This window comes from Sapajus apella, unplaced genomic scaffold (assembly GCF_009761245.1).
Source record: "Sapajus apella isolate SASKATOON/1434 unplaced genomic scaffold, GSC_monkey_1.0 scaffold10, whole genome shotgun sequence".
NCBI lineage: Eukaryota > Metazoa > Chordata > Mammalia > Primates > Cebidae > Sapajus > Sapajus apella.
The window spans coordinates 27,874,575-27,896,060 of NW_022436950.1; the positions used below are offsets into that span (position 1 = coordinate 27,874,575).

General features: G+C 32.8%; 1 protein-coding gene across 4 annotated transcripts in view; it reads left to right on the forward strand.

Annotated features, from left to right (window-relative positions):
• ERBB4 (erb-b2 receptor tyrosine kinase 4) overlaps window positions 1-21,486 on the forward strand; it is a 1,187,662-nt gene that overhangs the window by 930,065 nt on the left and 236,111 nt on the right. For all 4 annotated transcript variants that reach the window (XM_032277666.1, XM_032277668.1, XM_032277665.1 and 1 more), the window contains exon 19: window positions 4,138-4,236. In XM_032277666.1, coding sequence (XP_032133557.1) covers window positions 4,138-4,236 — 99 coding nt within the window. The remainder of the gene's footprint in view (window positions 1-4,137; window positions 4,237-21,486) is intronic.

Consider the following 21,486-nt stretch of genomic DNA (forward strand, 5'->3'; position numbering starts at 1 on the left):
TCTTAATAAGTTGGAAATAGTTTGTAAATCATTTTTTGCCTGCCTAGTTACATTTATAATTTTGTAAATAATGTCCATAGTTTTGATATATTTTTCATTATAAGCAAACCAAAAATTGTGACATTATATGTGAAATTCAGGTCAGACAGGAGGAAAAGGTGACATCGCATGTTTTCAACAAGAGCTATTTCTGGAAAGGAAAAGCTCAAATGATGGCATTTGTATGTTTACTTATTTGCCTTAATTACAAGACCAATTCAGAGGCCAGGCCCAAGATTAATTGTGGTGAAATTTATTTTAATGGTAAATAACAAGATTAAGAAACTCTTCTGAGCTAATGCTAAATCCTTCTTGTAATATCCACTACTTTGGCATTTAATATATTTCTTTTTCTTTCTTTTTTTTTTTTTTTTTTCTGAGACAGAGTCTTGCTCTGTTGCCCAGGCTAAAGTGCAATAGTGTGATATCTACTCACTGCAACCTCTGTCTCCCAGGTTCCAGCAATTCTCCTGCTTTAGCCTCCCAAGTAACTGGGATTACAGGTGCATACCACCACGCCTGGCTAATTTTTGTATTTTTAGTAGATACAGGGTTTTACCATGTTGGCCAGGCTGGCCTCGAACTCCTGACCTCAAATGATCCACCCCTTAGCCTCCCAAAGTGCTGGGATTATAGGCATGAGCCACTGTACCTGGAAAGAATGTATTTCTTAAATATATCTGATAAAATCAATTGGATCTTAGAAACTTTGCATTTCAAAATAATCATTTTTTTCTATTTAAAATAATGATTTATTTAACAGAAAATATTAATATTTAGAATATAAATCTTAATCTTTCTCTCTTAGTGCTCCAAAATAATCTAATCTTAAAATAAAACTTGTATTCTAAGGTCTAAATGTAGAAGTTTCCAGATCTTTTAGTATACATATTTTGTTAAATTAAATTTGGTATTAATTTGACATAAATTTGAGCACCTACTTTGCATAGGTGCCATTCTACTGTTCTAGGTTGACTTGATGCCTTTTCTAATCTTCAGATTTGATATATGTTCATAGAAACACAAATATTTCTGTTTCTCAACTTAGATTATGCTAGACAGAAACAGAATCAGACTGTATCATTTTATATCCTTAAAATGTGTCTAGTTACTACAATTTTATTCACATGTTTAATAATTTTAATCTGTATTCATTTCTACAATGAAATGATATCAACAAATTATGTGGATAATAAATATAGAGTCCTGAATTGCAGTCTTGATTGTTTAAATTGAAAAATTGACAGTAATGTTGTGAATTGGATCAATACTGACAATTATTCTGGATCACTTAGCTGTGCCATAAACCCCCATTCTAACGATTGGTTGCAGGATTTTTCCCCATCTGAATTATCTGGTAAATGCTTCAATTCTCCATATCCACAGATGTCACTGAAGGTTTCTGTGCTAAACCATAGGACAAGTCAGTAGAAAAATATTAGGGCTTCCTTCCTTTAAATGTTGACCTGTTACCAATTCTGCATGTGGCACAAATTTAAAGCAAGTAGGCAAATTTGTGTATTTATGAAGAAGAGGAATAGGGAGATAAAAAGATAGAGATAAATGGCAAATTTAAATGTATTATAACATACTTCCATTTTTAAGTTAACTCAATCTTAGATTGTTCCTAGAGTGTAATCACCCTACATTTTTAAAGATAATGTGGTCTGTAAATTAAATTTTATTTTAAACCTTGGATACTCTATAACTCAAGACTAAACACTATTTAATGTCCTCAGCAGATAAAAAATGTTACGAATTTAAGCATTTAATAATAAAGCTTTATTAACTTTTATTAAGAGCATTTATTTGTCTATTGTGCATGAGTGTTTTACCTTTATTGAAATTACTTGTAATAAAAGTTTATTGGAAATTTCATAAGTTACTTTTTAATTATCTGCCTGAAGTGTCTATGGTTGACACTAAGTTTTAATGAATGTATCAGTTGTTATGAAGACATACTATCTTATACTATAAAGGATTATTCTGGACTGTAGAAATGCAAACTGGCTTAAGCAATTACTTATTTTTTCTTCTAATTAGAAATATTCTCTGTTTAAGTATAAAGATTAGAACCAATATCATTGATATCAGATAGTAAAATTTTTAATTGGTTGGGTCCAGAAAATAGTGAAATAATGAAATAAAATAATGAAAATAAATGAATAATTTAAATAAACATTTATTTTAAGAAGAGACATACAATAGTTTACGTTGAATTTATATTCTTATTTTATTTATTTATTTATTTATTTTTGAGACAGGGTCTTACTATTTAGCCCAGGGTGGAGGGCAGTGGTGTAATCACAGTTCACTGTAGCCTCAACCTCCTGGGCTCAAACCATCCTCCCACCTGAGTAGCTGGGACCACAGGCATGTGCCAGCACACTCAGCTCATTTTTTAATTTTTAATTTTTGGTAGAGTTGGGATCTCACTATGTTGCCCATGATGGTCTTGAACTACCAGGCTCAAGAGACCCTCTTGCCTCGGTCTCCCAAAGTGATGGGATTGCAGGCATGAGCCACCATACCTGGCCTATATTATTTTAAAAGTACACTTTAGGGATACTTTAATATTAATGCCATGTCTTTATAAAGTAATCCCCTTTGTGGTTACTTTATTGAATAATGAATAGTAAGCCTGTTTTCCACCCTAGATAACATCAGTGAGAAAATGCAGCCTATGAGTATTGGCCTTTCTTTTCTTTTTTCTATTTCTTCTTTAATTTGTTTTTAATTTTATACAAGAAACTTGGCTTTTTATTTTGCATTTGACACATAAATTTTCCTATTCACTTTGCCTAATAAGAATGCAACCATAAATTCACTTTCTAAAAGTTAAAGTCTTCTATTTTCTTTATTATTGTTACTGTGTTTTAAAATAATCCTTGTGTTCAAGTCTCCTTATGATGCTGCAACTTTGAGTAACACAAATACATATGTTGTAGCATAAAAGTTCAAAGTGAAAAGTTTTTGAATTTTTTTTATTTATGACTATAACCAGCTGATGTTAAGAAAGACAGAAAGTAAAGATGTTCTGTTCAGGAATAACTATTTTTTTCGTACTTTCATTTTAATGTTAAAAATTTTATAAGAAATATTTTCTGATGTCAGGACTAAGGAGCTAAAATTGGACATTTTTGGTTTCTTGTCCTCATGACCTCATATTTGCATTTGTGTTCATTTGGGAAAATATATCTTTAAAATGTGTTCTTGTATTATCTGTACATCCTTGTGTGTCAAATCAAAATCATTGTCCTCATTCAAATGATATAATTCACTTTACCTAGAAATGCATTATTTAGCTTAACGTTGTATTTCACTCAAACCCTACTAACTTTATTCTTTCCCAAAGCATAGTTCCTATTCAGATAATATAATTGTATTTTAATAAGAAAAGAGAACTAGCAATAGCCACTACAAATATCTTATGCTTCTTCAGAGATAATAAAAGCCCTTCACATGCAAACATATACACATGCTTTAATAATGTAGACAAATTAATATGTGTTCAATATTCCCTAGCACTTGTCTTTGAAAACTAATCTTAAACATTTACTGTTGAAAATTAATTATTAAATCAATCTGAAGTTGAAGAACATGAGAATATGCTTTTTAAATTCTTTTTTTCTTTTTACTGAATAATTAGATAATATTCAACTTGAGAAGATTCTAACATTACTTAGCCCAATCTTATAAATTACAGATGATACAATTGAACTTCGAAAAGAACAACCATATCAAAAACTCAATATCATCCAAATCAGATATTCTATGCTATCCTATTTCCATGCTTTCTTCACAATTCAAAGTCTTTTTCATGCACACAGTAGAATTTCACAGTAGTGCAAACATCTTGAAAGCAGGATATACATACTGTATATTCTATATATATAATCATATATATGCAAGTCATCTTCAGATAATGAAAGCAGACAACAAAGTTTCAGAGTAACTTGTTACATATAACAGGTGCTAAATAAACATATGTTGATTTAGCTTATAATATCGAATGTTTTAATATTGAACTTCTAAATTATTTTGTAAGAACTTAATAGATTGAGATGTCATATTTAATGTGAATTTTTTTTCCCCAAGGGTATTTGGGTACCTGAAGGAGAAACTGTGAAGATTCCTGTGGCTATTAAGATTCTTAATGAGACAACTGGTCCCAAGGCAAATGTGGAGTTCATGGATGTAAGTACAGACACCCAAGCAATCACATTTTTCTCCATTATCAAATAGCCTAGATAATTAAGCAAAAAATGGCTCAGACAATTAAAGCCAAACAAAACAAAAACTCCACAACTTATAAATTTCTCCTATAAAATGTTATAATCTTATAATTAAAGATATTTCTAAGACCACTTCACATTGTATTATACTTTTTAGATCATCTCTGCTTCACTGCTATCTGCCTAGATAGTTCACTAGAACTTGGCTTTAGAGTTTGAAGGTGTTTACAATCCCTAAGGTGAATTATCTTCCATGTTGAATCAGATGTGTAACATTCTTATATTTTCTTGTTAAATATAACCAAATAGCCCTCAAGTGACAGCAATATATAATTTCAACTGAAAAAATATTTAATAACCAAAAATAACCAATTACATTTAATAATCAAATATCATGAGTATATTTCTTACAATTAGTTGCACTGAACAATATTAGAAAGGCTATGTGGTGGTGGTAATAAGTAACTAATATTTACAAAGTATTTACTAAGTGCTAAGCACTGTTACAAATAATTCACAAATAATAACTTACTTATTCCTCAAAATATGACAGACCAAGAACCTGGGGTTAACCCAAGATTACTCCAAGGCCACAAAGTTAGAACATGGCAGGTCTAGACTTTGAGTTCAGGAAGCCAAGCTTGAGTAGGGATCAGTAAACTTTTTTTTATAGGGTTGGATCGTAGTCAGGCTTTTACATGCTATGTGTTCTCTGTGGCAGCGGCTCAACTCTGCCCTTTTTGGTTGGAAAGCTGCCATAGATAATTAAAGCAAAACCAAACAAAGCAAAAACTAATGCAAATGGGTGTGACTGTGTTTCAGTAAAGCTTTTTATTTACATAAATAAGCTGCAGGCCAGATGTTGCCTAAGGGGAAGGCAGTGGCTAAAATTGATACTTTGAAAAATTAACCAAACTGCTTTATTTTATTATGGTTATGATGTATTTAGTTGAAAATATCAATCAAGATTAGTTTCTACAGCAAGTTAGTCTCTGTTAAATTTAAATTAAGAACCTACCTGAGTCAGGTAATTACCCCTTGACATTTACTTTTTTCAATTCAAATTCAGAAGAAAAGACTCTATGGGTTAAAATACTCCAACTATAGAATAATAACAGACCTCTAAGGAATAAAAAAGTACTTTATAAGGTCAATCAGAACTTTAAGATTTCCCACAGCAAAAATTGTGGTTTGAACTGTTCAGCAAATTTCAGAGAGTAGGATGGAATAAAATTATATATGTATCATGCTGTTATTTTTTCATATTCAATACAAGATATCTTGCCAGGGGTTCTATCAAAGACCATATATGTTCTTTCTCTGTCTTTTAGCATAATGTCTTGAGTAATAAGAATGATTTCTATTTCAAATGACCTTTATATGAAAGATGATGCAAGCATACGTACTTTGATTTTTTTAAAAAGACAGATTGCTATATACCTCTATCCAGTTTCTCTTGAAAGCTCTTTTACAAGTTTTACAGGAGCTGTCTTTGACCTTGAATAATTTATTCGTGTATAATGCTAAGTACTTTGTATAAAACTACTTTCAGCTTAACTTATTATTAGTTCTCATATAGTAGGCTGATAATCAGCTGATACAAACCAGCTTTTTGGATTGGTTGGTTTCATGCTTTATCAGTTGCTAAATATTTTAAATATCACCTTGTTCCATATCTACCAGCATTTATGTAACAGACAGTGAGGCCAGGAACTAAATAATGTTTCTTTCTTCAGTTCTCTAAAGATTCTGACACTCCACAGCTACATGTCTAGGATCACATGTTAAAATTTAAAACTGAAGACTTTTTCAGTGATGTACCAATTATTCGATTTGAGCTTGATCATAGCTATAAATTTGTGAATGGAATTTTTAAAGAAAGTAGAAGTTATAAAGGGAAATTACAATGAGTAGAAACAGTATTGTTTAATTTATAAAACTGGCAGAAAAAAAATCGTGTCCAGCCTAGGCTGCAGCCAAAGCTGAAATTCACAAGAATGTTAATAATCTCTGCTGGAGGCTTGAACAGCCATTTTTGTCATATTTCCATGGAAACAGATGGCAAAGGGGGGTTAAGAGGCTACAAAATAATCACACCTAGGAGAAAGCTCTAAAAACCTCATGATGACTTTGAATGATTATTTGAAAGCTCCTAACCCCATCCATTTTTTTTTCTTGCTCTGATGTATATTCCCATGGAAACGAGAGTAAAGACAGCAGCTTGAAGTCTTAGATTTCTGCTGAATTTTAGATGAGGTGCTGATTGAGCCATGAAAGGAGTCATTTTCCTAGATGGTTGATGGATTTGGTAACCAGCAGATTCAGAAGAATCTGTTCTTTTTAAAAGTTAAAAAAAAGTTAAGGTAAATATTTTGACTGTGCCTTTCCTACTTGTGGATAGATGCTAGAAGATTAACAGATTGATGAACAGCTATCAGCAGAGTTTTAATAAGTACCAGGCAGAAACATGTCCTATTATTTTGGTGCCTTCTTTCAAAACATTAGAAGGATAGCATCATGATGGTTAAAATGCAATTTAACTGGCAATATTAATGTTGAATTTAATATTTAATGTAGGCTACTATAATTTTAGCATAAACATAAGCCTATATTTCATACCTACATTTTTAGCTCAGCAGTTATGTGTTTAGATCATTATAAAAGTATTTGAATAATAAACCACGAAAAAAGAGATAAGTATAAGAAAAAATATTGTAATTTGAATCTAAGGATTAAGTTCAAATTCTAAATATTCCGGAGTTATTTGGTTGAAAGTAATATGTTTAACTTGTTTAGTTTAGGTTCTTTCAGATGCAGAAGCTATGCCTGAAATATGAATTTGAGTGAAAGTCATTTATTTTGGAGGTGAAGGGCTCACCACTTAGGGGAGTGTAGAAATAAGAGAGGGGAACTAATAAAGCTGGCGGCCATTGTGAGTGACTGGTGCTCCTTTTCACTGGGAAGACTCTGGCAGCCAGTGTAGGACATACACCTCAGAATTATCCCATTCAAGGGTTAAGGGAGCTGAGGATGTAGGACTGCTGGGAGAAAGTGACATTTCACCCCTACGTATCCTTCCAGCCCCGCATGGCAAGATAGGCGTCAGTGGAAAGAAAGCTGCCAAGCAAAGAAAGGTGGGTAGGGGTCATCTGGTATAACACTATGGTAGAGTGTTCCAAGGATAACTTTCAAACTAAATAAGATCTACTGCAATCATGTTTTGAAAACTAGTGTATGTGCATATTTGTATTTATAAGCTTGTGCTTTTATACCATTCTTCAGGAGAAAAATAAAGCTTCCAAAGACAATGGAAATTGCATACTCTTATTAATCGTTAGAACCCCTTTCCCCCCAACTCGTAACTTTATGCTTGGAATAGAATAGTCCAGATTCAATAACCACCACTGCTATATTCATCATACATAGCTGTGCTTCACTGGTTATTTAAGAAATAACACAAATGTAGCAACTTAATACTCAGAATTCATCACTGCATTAAAAACTCTATTGATATTCAAGGGTAAAGGAGAGGACTTTTATATTTTCTTAGAATTTTTAACATAGGAAAAAAATAAATAGGGGCAGTTTGTGTTCTATTAAATGCCACACTAAAAGCAAAAGAAGGAGAGTTTGGTCACCCAGGGCTGTTACTCTGCTCACCTGAATATGTCTAATGGGTTTATAATGACAATAATAACACACAGTTAGTGAATGGCCAGTACACTCTTCATTCCCATAAAGAAAGATCACATTGAATACATTAAGAAAATGACTCCAAAGGCCACCTTCATAAGAATACCTGCATTTATATGTGCTCCTAGTTCTTGTTTCAAATAAAACCATTTCACTGGGAAAATGAAGGCTTTTTTGGTTGTTTTTTGTTTTCTTTTTTTTTTTTAATCCATCAAACGGTGCAGATCACATACATAAGAAATGATGCTATTGAACAAGATTCTTGGAATTGTGCATTATCATCTCATAAAATCAGACAGACTCTTCACTTTTTCTGAGTTCCCGTCACTCTGTATTTTCCCCCAATATTTAAACCTAATATCAGTTGACTTTGTTTTTCTATGTTTTATCTAAATTATTTGTTTTTGTAAAAGAAATGAAAGAAATTCTGTGATTATTCTAAATTCTAGTGACTGATCAACAGTCATGGCTTTGTATTTGCATGATTTTTTTTGGCTTCTTTTCAACTTTTCCACACCAAATTCACCACTGTAAAATATTGCAAGGAAACATGTTTTAAATCACTAACTTTATTATGTAAATAGTAACATTTTTATTAAAAGAATTGCTTGTTTTTCTCGTCCTATACTATCGGAAATTTTATTTATCTTATGCAACTGCTCTTTTTCTATTTTCTGAAGAAATGTTCATGTGAATTGTCTTTACATGTTTCTCTTTTCTCTATTTCCTTCTGATATTTGGTATCTTGGGAATTATTTCAACTCTGATATCATATTAGTGGGGTAAAATAAATATAATTTATCAGTAGTTTACATTTTCTCTCAGAGTTTAACAGGCTTACAAAATTATTTGAAAAGATGTTTTGTTCTATAACATTTTCACATTATTAAATTTAATGTGTATGACTTCACATAGTAAGAGTAACTCTTAGCTATATCCTGTGTCATACTAATAGTAGATTTTTATTTGTAATTTTAGTTTACACAGTAGGTATATATATTTATGGGGTACATGAGATGTTTTGATACAGGCATGCAATGTGAAATAAGCACATCATGGAGAATGGGGTATCTATCCCTTGAAGCATTTACCCTTTGAGTTACAAACAATCCAATCACACTCATTAAGTTATTTTAAAATTTACAAGTAAGTTATTCTTGACTATAGTAACTCTGTTGTGCTATCAAATAGTAGGTCTTATTCATTCTATTTTTTTTTTGTACCCATTAACCATTCCCAGCCCCCCACTATCTTTCCTAGCCTCTGGTAACCATCCTTCTACTCTTTATCCTCATGAGTTCAACTGTTTTGTTTTTTAAATCCCATAAATAAATGAGAACAGGTGATGTTTATCTTTCTCTGCCTGCTAATTTTCACTTATCATAATGATCTCCAGTTCTATCCAAGTTTCGCAAATTACTAGATCACATTTTTTTTTATGGCCTAATAGTACTCCATTGTGTCTTTGCACCATATTTTCTTTATTCATTCATCCATTGATGGACACTTAGGTTGCTTTCAAATCTTACCTACTGTAAACAGTGCTGCAAAAAACAGCAATACAGATATCTCTTCGATATACTGATTCTTTTCTTTTGGGTGTATACCCAACAGTGGAATTGCTGTACCATGTGGTATCTCAATATTTGGTTTTCTGAGGAACCTCCAAACTATTCTCCATAGTGGTTATATTAATATCCATTCCCACCAACAGTGTACGAGGGTTCTTTTTTCCACGTATCCTTGCTAGCATTGGTTATTGCCTGTCTTTTGGAGGTAAGTACTAAGCCATTTTAACTGGGGTGAGATATCTCACTGTAGTTTTGATTTGCATTTCTCTGATGATCAGTGATATTGAGCACCTTTTCATAGACCTATTTGACATTTATATGTCTTCCTATGAGAAATGTCTATTCAAATCTTTGCCCGTGTTTTGATCAGGTTATTAGATTTTTTCCTATAGAATTGTTTGAGCTCCTTATATCTTCTAGTTATTAAACCCTTGTCAGATGGCAAGTTTGCAAATATTTTCTCCCATTTTGTGGGTTGTCTCTTCACTTTGTTAATTGCATCCTTTGCTGTGCAGAAGCTTTTTAACTTGACATGAACTCATTTATTCATTTTTGCTTTGATTGCCTGTGCTTGCGGGGTCAAATTGCTTAGGAAATCTTTGCCCAGATCAATGTCCTGAAGATTTTCCCCAATGTTTTCTTGTAGTAGTTTCATAGTTTGAGGTCTTAGATTTAGTATTGAATCCATTTAGAGTTGATTTTTGTATATGGTGGGAGATAGGCATCTAGTTTCATTCTGCTTCATGTGGATACCTTTTCCCAGCACCATTATTGAACAGACTGTCTTTTTCCTAGTGTACATTCTTGGCACCTTTGTAAAAAATGTGTTCACTGTAGTTGTGTGGATTTGTGTCTGGGTTCTCTGTTCTGTTCCATTGGTTTATGTATCTACTTTTATGAGAATACATTGCAATTTTGGTTACTATTGCTGTGTAGTATAATTTGAAGTCAAGTAACGTGATTCCTCCAGCTTTGTTCTTTTTGCTTAGGATACCTTTGGCTGTTCTAGTATTTTGTGGTTCCATATAAATTTTAGGATTTTTTTTTCTATTTCTGTGAAGAATGTCATTGATATTTTTATACAGATTGCATTGAATTTGTAGATTGCTTTGGGTAGTATGGACATTTTAACAATATTGATTATTTCAATTCATGAACATGGAATGTCTTTCCATTTTTGGGCATTCTCTTCAATTTCTTGCATCAGTGTTTTACGGTTTTCATTATGGAGATCTTTCACTTGTTTGTTTAAGTTAAATCCTAGGTATTTAATTTTATGTGTAGCTGTTATAAGTGGAATTACTTTTCTTATTTTTTTTTTCATATTTTTCATTGCTGGCATGTAGAAATGCTACTGAATTTTGTATATTAATTTTGTATCTTGCAACTTAACTGAATTTGTTTATCAGTTCTAATAGCTGTCTTATAGAGTCTTCAGGTTTTTCCAAATATAAGATCATAGTATCTACAAACAAGAACAATTTGACTTCTTTTCCAATTTGGATACCCTTTATATCTTTATCTAATCTGGTTGTTCTAGCTAGGACTGCAAGGTCTATGTTAAATAACAGTGGTGACAATGGACAACCTTTTCATGTTCCAGATCTTAGAGGAAAGGCTTAACTTTTCCCCATTCAGTATGGTACTAACTGTGAATCTGTCATATATGGCTTTTATTATGTTGAGGCATATTTTTTATATCCCAGTTTTTTGAGGGCTTTTATCATAAAAGGATGTCAAATTTACCAAATGCTTTTTAGCATACATTGAAATGATCATATGGTTTACATTATTTCTGTTGATGTTATGTACCACATCTATTGATTTGCATACGTTGAACCATCCTTGCATCCAGGGATAATAGTGGATCTTAAAAAATTCATATTACTTAATCTAATTATATTTCCTGGCCATTCTGGTTTTGTCTGTTGGCATTTATGAAACTAATTCAACTATTTCAGAGGTGAAACAAATACATAATTTAATTTGGTAAGGCTTATATGTAAGGCTTATATGTCTTACATGTCAGAGGAAAGTATACTTTTGGCGTGATCTTGAAAAGTCAGTTAACCAAACCTCTTTCCCTTAAGAAAAAAATATAGCTAAAATAATTTTAAAAAGTGCTAGAAATCAACTTTGCTTTTGAAAAATAAAACAGTATTTTTGGATAGGGAATCTATAAACTCCACTAGAAACAGAGCTTTCAAAAGCCTACTAAAAAATAATAAAAAAAAATTCCCAGTTGATAAGACAAATAATTTCTGTTGTAGTTTATTTCATTGACTCTTGTTCATGTCCTGTTAGTTAAATAGAACTAGTCAGTGATCAGCAGAAGCATCACATTTGAGATCACTATTTCAAAATCCCAGTCTCCAGCTACATTCTCCTTCCTTTCCAGTTCATTTTCCTTTCACTGACTCTCCTTTGTCTCACTATCCCTCAGCTGCTTCCTAACTCACATCTCTCTGCAGCCTACTTAGATTCATGGACCATCATAGTAATCATGTTCTTAGAAAAAACCTTGAATTTCCTGCTTCTTAAAATCATGCAGGGAGTAAGTAATCCCAGAAGTATTGAAATATCTCAGTGCAAAATTCTAGACCTCTTTTCAATATGTACATTTTGCCTAAATTATCTCGCTAGATTACCAAATTCCATCTCTCGTCGTTTTATGACTCTGACCTCATCTCCATCCTTAATATTGCCACATAGAAATCTTAGGGACATCTCAAATTTATCACACCCACAATAGATCTGTTCATCCTCTCTTCTCAGTATCTTCTGCCTTCAATTTCACCCATCTAAATAATTTGTACCTCTATCCACCCTATTGTCCCTATCAAGATTTAAAATTTATCCTTGAATGTCACTTCTCAAACCACCAACTTCCAATTCAAGAGTAAATGCTTTGATTCTATGCCAAAAAAATACATTTGGACAATTTCCTCTTCTTTTTTATACTCTTTTGCCATCATCTTAATCCAAGCCCTCAACTTCTTCAGCTTAAATTATGAGACTAGCTTCCAGTTTGTTCTCCCTACTTTTTAACACAAAGCTTGAATTTTGCAAGTCCTCTGCATGAGATTTTAATGGCTTTACTGAAGTAAAATACTAGATTCTCAGCTTACAGAGCTCCTGATTTCTTTTCTAGTAGTCTGTCTCCTCACTGACTTTCTTTCCATTCCCTTTATAAGCCAAGCCAGTCAGTGCCTTCACTTGAACTGTTCATCTTCCAATCATAGCTAATGAACTCCTAGTTATTCTTATTTTCTCAGCTTAAGTGTACTTTCTCAAAGAGCACTTTCCTGATTTCTTAAATTATAACTTACTAATAGTACTCAGAAATGTTCATAGGCTATCATATGTTAATATTATTTATCCTAGTTTTTATTGTAGAATTCCACTCTCTACCACTAGACTACAAAATCCTTGATGACAGCAACTATGTCTACTGACTCCATCACTGCATGTCTATGAGCAAGCACAATATAAGCACATAGGAGACAGAATAACTACTTGGTTAATGGCCTAAATCGATTTTTTTCCCTATTTTTTAAAGACTTATTATTCTTCCTTTATACCCTCTCTATACTAGCCTAATTCATTTCTGTGGTATTTTTTCCAATTGTTCTATCTTTATTTGGCATATTGTACTTGCGATCATTTTTCTTAGGTATTCATATTGCTCATATCTGATTCATTTCTACAATCTCAGTTTCAGATCTGTCTTGAATCTAGCGCACTAAACGAGTCACAGAGAAATAGACCTTCCATTTTGAGTTGGTATTCGTGTATCTTCTGAAAACCCTTTGAGGAGGAAGACCCTTGGAAGATTTTCTCCTGTACATGCAATAGACAAATAACCTTCCTTAGTTTCTATTAGGGAAACCTGTTTTAAGAGAATCTTTTGAATGCTTGGCTGTTAGTGTTTCCATTATATATGGGAAGGTAGTATTAGGTTTCATTTTTAGCTTCTTACTCTTGAGTTCTTTGTGACTTGTGTAGTAATTTTGGATGCTGTTTGCTTTTCCAACTAAAATCTGTATCAGCATCTCTTCTCCTTGTCACCTCTCTATTTATGTTTCAGTACGAGTAAGAATACAAGGATGAAAAGAAAAATAAAGTTGATTTGATCACAGATTTTGGCAAAAATAAATGAAAATATTTGCCTGCAGGCATATAAATCATTTTCAGTAAGAATTAACTGAATTTAGTAGAGATCCTAAAATTTTTCCTTTAAATATTGCCTTAGGGGATACTAAGACAAAGTACTTGACAAGTTTTGCATTCCAACAGGCTTAATGTCTCCATTGAAGTACCTAAAAGAGACTATCCATATCTAATTAATACAGGTTGCTCTCTGTAAGCCTCAACAAATAACTTCATTAGCTTTTTGTCTGCTTCTGTTTCTCTAAAGCATTTCTTCTATTTGTGTGAATGAAAGGACGTTTCTGAAGAGCACATAGTCTACTGTACCAATATTTGCATTTAGTAAATGGAAACCAGTTGTCTGTTGAAGACATTGTTTTCCGTATTGTAGGTATTCTCTAACTCTCTAAACTACAATTTGTGAATTTTGTACAGGACTAGAGGATGTGTTACAATGCCATAGAGCTGAAAGAGAATTAAGCTAATCATGTGCAGTTTCTTATTACAATCTGAACAGCACCTGATAGTTATTATGACTTAGGAAAAATCCCCATTCAGTTTGACTGTATCACTAGGAGGAACAGTTTATAATGTTCGGACTGTTCATAAAATGCATGTAGAAATCTTTTGCCCAAAGGACAAGCAAACACCAGAACATAGAGTTTCCAAAATATCAGCAATTTCCAATATGTCAAACCTCTATGGTTTTGTTAATGATCCATTTCTGGAGTTAAGAATACAAAATACTGTTCCTGCAGGAGGAAGGGACTATCTGCATAAAGTCCTGGTTTGCATTATATGGCATGAATTAGTTATTAATAGGTCAGTAATTTGGATAAGGGAAAACAGTCTTACTATGCTGTGATAATTGCCATAGGTACATATATATCTAATAAAATTCAATAAATCTAATAAAAAGACACATCTAAAAATCTAATAAAAAGACACCTATGTATCTTTACATATGCATAGCATATGGATAACAGATAAAAATACTCTTCATCTTTTTTTTATTTAAGTTGAATGATACCAGTGGGTAATCACTTATTAGAATGATCATCACATGGCTGACATTGCTAAAAGTAGTATTACAAAAGTGACTACTTTACAAGGATATCTTTAAAAAATTTTTGTGATAGTTTCTTCAAAATAATCAAGGGAATTCCTAATTTTACTTAACACCACAGCTGTAATAGTCAGAGGTTTATGTCTACAATTTCCAAACCATAGACTGATAGTAAACAAAGCCCTGTTGATGGCCTCATCATTTTCTTCTTATTTATTATCGCTCTGTATGACATTTTATGTTACTCATTCTTACTCTCAGATTAGAAAATTAAACTGTGTATAAATTTCTTAAAACACACATACACACAAATCCTCTGAATTTATTTTTAAAAAAGATTCTGGTTCCCAAGCATGGTGGCTTATGCCTGTAGTCCCAGCTTGTTGGGTGACTAAGGTGGGTAGATACCTTGAGTCCTGGAGGTCAAGATGGCAGTGAGCAGAGATCATGTCACTACACTCCAGCCTGGGAGACAGAGTGAGACCCTATCAAAAAAAAAAAAAAAAGAAAGAAAAGAAAAGAAATCGGATGCCAAAATGTTTTTACAAACATTGCATAAATGTTTTAATCATTAACACTTTTCATAAAGTGATTATTATATAATCTATACTTATTTGAGTCTACTAAAAAATCATAGTATTCTATGTATCCTACCTATATAGTTCCCCCCCCCCCAAAACTGCTATTGCATCTCCTAAGCGGCCATCATTTTGGTGCCTGTTGCTTAAAGTTTATAGCATGGCATAGTGTGATTAGAAAAAATTAGCACCTCTGAGGTATTACAATTATGAGACCAGTTCATCACAGACGACTAAGCAATCAGCGAGGGTCCTGGAGATCTCAAAACTAAAAAGCTTAGGGTTTTCCACAGTAATTTTTGCTGCTGCAACTTTATCTAGGGTTTTGATCCACTTAAAATTTTAATCTAACCTTTCTCAACTTAAATGTCCCATTATCTGTTAGAAAATAATTAGAAGCTGTAAGCAGAAGTCTGCATACATGGAGTTCTTTGGGAGTCCCTGAGCTCATTGAACTGAGGCATTTGACGGATACTGGTCAGCTAATATTGGACCAGAAGCTAATAATAGCAAAAATGCTGCTTAGCTAGGTGAGAAAGTTAACTTGAGGAAAATAAAAATGAAACATTTGGGATTTATGGTCAGAAATAAATTTCCCTTTTTTATTTGTTTCCTGGTAAGAAAATAGCCAAGGGAGCCAGTTATTTTTTCATTTTTTAATACTTTTTTAAACAATTTATAATTAAGATCTAAGAGCGCACTTCATATCAGCTCTATTCACTGTAATTTCCTTCTATCCCTACAAAGAAATTTTGGTGAATCAGAAATATGTCTGGTATAATGAATACAAATAATAGGTAGATCTGACCAGTAAATTAAAATTGTCAGGTCTAGCAAGCATGTGGAAAATTAAACATAGGAAACATGTGTAAGTTGGGAGATTTGCAAACAAGGAGTGTGAGTATAACATCAGAAAAGGTTTTTCCTCTTGTAATTAAAGCAGTGCATCAAGTGCCTTTAAAATAAGTTTATTTCAAAATGTACAACACTCATTTAATGAATGTGTTACTATACTCATGAAAGAAAACATTGTATTCTTTTGCAGAATGGCTCATCAGTATACTATTTTTTTTAGTTTTTCATATAATGTTGATTTTTTAAAAGTAAATTTATGAATTCTCGTATTGGGTTTATGTGTTTGAATATATTTTGAAAATGTTGTGTTCTTTTCACTTGTACATACAATTATCTATTATATAATGATCATAACAATATTTATAATATATCTTTATACTTTTGAGATTCATAAATAATATCAATAGGTTCATTAGAGAGAAATCAACTCTTCTGCTTGGTAATTCAATTGTCATTTAAAGTAATAGCCTACAGGAAAAAAAATATTTTTTTTCAAATCTGCAATCCCTTCCAATTTCAAATCCACATTCCCTTATTTCCCCTCTGGCTATTTTCTCTTATAATGTCTACATCTCTTTAGTAGTCTTTTTATCTACAGGAAATCTGTATGTATGTACTTTGTGGACATGTGTAACTGTGAAGGAAACAATAATCCCATTTACAAATAAGAATGAAATATTTAGAAATAGCTCAGATATACTCCTGCTAGCAGAGTTTTCTAACTGAATGTGAAGCAAAATACTTTCCTTAATAGGCATAAAGCCTTTGCACTGCTGCTTCTGAAATAAACAGAATTGTTACATTAGATTATTATTCTTTTATTTAATACTTTTTCTATCGTACAGAGAAATTTACCACCATCTGTGTCTAAAATTTAATTAATTTAAACTCCTGGGTGAATTCAGTAAATTTTTTTTAACTAGGCAGTTCTATTTTTCGATTTTAATATTTTAAAGAGAATTTTATAAATAGCAGACCTCTTAACTAAAAGAAATACTAAATTTAGAATCTTGGTATAAAAGATCTTGGTCTAAACTCTCCTGTTACCTACAAGTTGGGAGCTCAATAGGAGCCTAGCAAATCTGATTTTTGAAAGATGAATGAATAAGTAACTGCTCCTGGGTTGTTGAGGATGTTAAAAAATGATTCTTATTTATTATGTGTTATATAAATATAAAATACTATTTTTATAATTCTGGCATGTGCTAATAACTATAATAATGACTTAACTATAGTATGAAAATACATGTTATCTATTAAATTACTTATGAAATAACTCAAGATATTATGGGAAAATAGCCTCTACTATCTTTTGAGTAATGTTCCCCTCAGGATGACACACTTTTGAACTGGAAGTAAACTGGATGTGGTGAACTCAGTTTCAAAGTTTGTAAACTCTCTTAGGGGTAAATAAATCCTGGCACATATACCAAGACTTTAGTTTACTTCAGATTAGGACTGTAGCAGGACATATATTGCAACAAGATGCACGTGGGAGAAAACTCTTATATTTTCCTAATGTGGTCCACCTGAAATTACTAAGACTCAAGAGACCCTCATCTCCAAGCTTCTTTCTATAGTCTTCTTTCCAGAGATTTAACAATAATCATTTCCTAGAATTAGTAAAAATAGCATACAGAATATTCCTCTGGTGAATTTAGTATTCATCGTATTATAGGGTTTATGTACCATTGTCCATTTCTAATCAATAAATTATATTCTCCCTTTTAGATTTAGATTTTGATTAGCTTGAGCTTCATAAAACAATATCAGAGGAACAAAAAGAGCAACAATTTCTGTAGTCTGTTAACTGTGGTACAAGTGTATTGAACACGTTTTCTTCCATGCGTCATGGTAATAAAGTAACAAAGACTATCATCCAGCTTTAAACTATAAGTTCACAGAAAGACTTACATAATCAGTGCCAACTTTTTATAATAAGAAAACTAAAACCTATATTTAAGAACTTCCTATTATTTAAGAATTTTCTTGGCATGTCTTTTTTTCACATTAGTAATTCAAATAGATACAGGATTTTTTGATTTCTAAAGGGTTATATATATGCCAGATTGTTATTTTGTGGATAGTAAATGAAGGTTTTAAAGTGTTTCTGTTAATAGTACAGGGTTTTATTTTCATCACCTTAAATGAAGTGCATTCAAAACAAGGCAGTGTTGGTTCAAGGTTAATAGTCGGTCAATCAAGACTTGATGAAAGACAGTTCTGATGTTTAAGTCAACCAAATAATCTGTTTAAAAATATGTATTTGCCAGCTAAGATATTTTTTGAAGCATGATCCTAGGTTATCTAACTGTCGTTTTGGTGATGAGATATTACATTACAAGGTCTCTGTGCTATGAAGTTGATAAGACTGACTGTGAACACTAGCATACACCTAAACTATTTGACTTACAAATCAGCATTCAGGCATAAAGTATTCAGGGACAAGGGGCCTTGGAGGATTACTAAGTGATATTTATCATTTGGGTTTTTCCTTCTCAAGTGTTTAAATTTAGGACTATGTCAGTATTTGATAGGGAACAGTGGCATAATTTCAAGGTGAAATTTAAATGTAAGTAAAAACAAAATCAGTTTTACCACTTAAAGAAACAGTAAACAAACACAAAAATTGGTAGAGCTCAATCAAGATATGGGAAAATCTCATGAACCACTATGCTTATATAAGCTGAGTCTCAAATCATGTTTCTTTCTCTCAGGGTGTTGATTGCATTGATAACACCTTACGGAATGTAATAATGTATTTACATTTCATCCCTGATAACTAGCATTTTTAATTTGACACTGCAACCTCAGTTGACCTATATGTTAGACTACAAGACTCAATCTGTAGTGTGCCAAGGAAAAACATAACATGTTATAAACTAATTAATATTTTGAGAGATTAGAAAGAATTTCTTTAGAAATGTTGTATTCTGTAAGAGTTCAATCAAAAGAAAGTAAATTAAATATGCCCACTTGAACAATTCATGGAAAGCTGGTGAAATCCAAACAGCAGGCATACAGCTGTGCCTCAGGAATGAGCTGGAACTAGAAATTTTCTAGTAAGCACACTGCAAACATCTATAGAGACCTTTTGTACCTCAGTTTCTCCCCAGCTTGTGTGAAGTACTCTCATTAACCCCTAGTCAAGGAAGCAGAGTTTAGGAAAATGATTCTCATTGGCTTCTTTTGGGATTGTGCTCATCCTTGGATCAAATGAAGAGGGCATAATCCCATTGTTTAAAATGGCTGCTGATGGTCCAGGAATTTTATCATGTACATTGAGTGAAGACCAAGGTTAATAAAAGGGAGAGGGAGGAACTTGAGAGGCAACCTGATAAGTGACTGCTAAAAACAGCTAATACTTCCAGTCCAACCAGAGACCAGAAAAAATTTTTGTTTCAAGCTACATTGCCTCATTTTTCTCTTATGTATGTTTTTTTCTAATTCACCTTTTTTAATGGCTGATTTTTTTCAGTATGATTACTATGTAGGTATTGTTCATTGTTGATAATCATTTGATAAGACTTTTTTCCTTAATGTTCTGTATCACTACATCCAATTCTTCCAAAGCATATGACTAGAATTCTCTTTTTCCCAATGTCAGATACTTCAGGAAATCTATCAGTTACTCTTTTCTTCTTCTTCCTTATCTGAAATAAATCCTTTCTTAAAAATTCCACTCTCATGCTACAGCCTGGACTGGTAATATCCAGGTCAGTGGCCCAGCTATAATTCTAAGTTCTCTCTTTCTCATCATTTAGATCATTTAGTTCTGGGATGCTATACCTTTGTCCTTCTTAGTTTAGTATTTCATTTTACTGAAAGTATGTCTGTAGTAGTCTATGTCCAATCAGGAGATAGAATCCAATCCATGCTATGGGTTAAAGAGGGGTAAATTTAATATGAATAATCATTAAACATGGCAAGAGTAACTGTAATATGTAAAGATATTTTATATGGTACCCTCAGGGTGAGGGAGAGTACCTAAGAAAGGTCAACTTGAAGGGGTCTATACTTTGTCTCAGATGTGTTTTGGCCATAGGGTAGCAGAGAAGTTGACTAGTTTAGGCAGGCTGGAGTTGGTCTGAGTTTATTGAGCAAACAGTAAACATCCTCTAGATTGGAGGCTGGGGAACAAGTGATAAGCAACTGCTGCTGTTGGGGAGCAGGTGCTTAATTGTGAGGGGGCTTGCTGGTGGAGCCCAAGCGAAGCAGGCCACTGAGTGCAGATGGTGTGAGGGCTTGCTGACAGAGTCCAGGCACCTGCACTGGAAGGAAGGAGGCCTAGATCTCTGGTTTTCATGTCAAAGGACTGTGGAAAGGCTATCATCAAGCCAAAGCTTTAAGGTCAGAGAAAACCAATCAGGTCCTGGCCCTAGGACTAGGACGGGCTGTACCAAATGTTCTCACACTCAAACTGCTGACCACCTCCCTACACCCAACACCTGCCTACTCCATTCCCAAACCTATGCCAGAAATTGCAGGAAGCCTCTTCTTCCTGCATTATCCCTGCAGAGACCACTACCTAAAATCTTAACATCATGCTCTCTTTAAAGAAGATATGCTTAAAGGAATTCAGTTACTTATCACAGAGGATACATTGAAAGGTATGTTTATAGTTGAAAGATAATGAATTAATAATTGAAACAATCATCTTACCCTAATACTTTCTTATCACATAATGTTTCCTATACATGTTAATATTTATTTTCTTTTGCATCCCTCCCTCCCACCTTCCTTTTTACCTGTCTCCCCATCTTTCCTGTTTTTCTGTCTTCTTTCAGAATTGACACATTCAAAAATACTTTTATACATCCACCACTTGTTTGATAGTTTGCCTGGGTATGAAAGTCAGTTGATAATTCTTTTCCCTCAATGTTTTGCAAATATTTTCCCGTTTGTTCTAGCTTCCAGTACTGCTGTTACTGCAGTCCAAAGCCATTCTGATGCCAAATTCCTGTTTTTCTTTTGGTAATATTTGGGAATCTTTTCTCTTATCTTGTATGTCCAAAATTTCCAACCAATGAAACTTAGGGCTTTTTTTCCCATTCATTGTTCTGAATTCTTGAGGGATGATTTAAATCTGGAAACTTTCATCTTTCAACTGGGGGAAAATTCCCCTACACCCATGGCATCTTTGATAATATTTATCATGTTTCTTTTGTTCCTTTTTCTGGAATTCTTATTAATTATATGCTGGACCTTCTAGATGGATCCTTTAATTTTCTAGTATATTTTCTCAGATTTTCTAGGTTTATATATTTTCTATTTTTCTGAGAATTTTCTGGACTTTACCT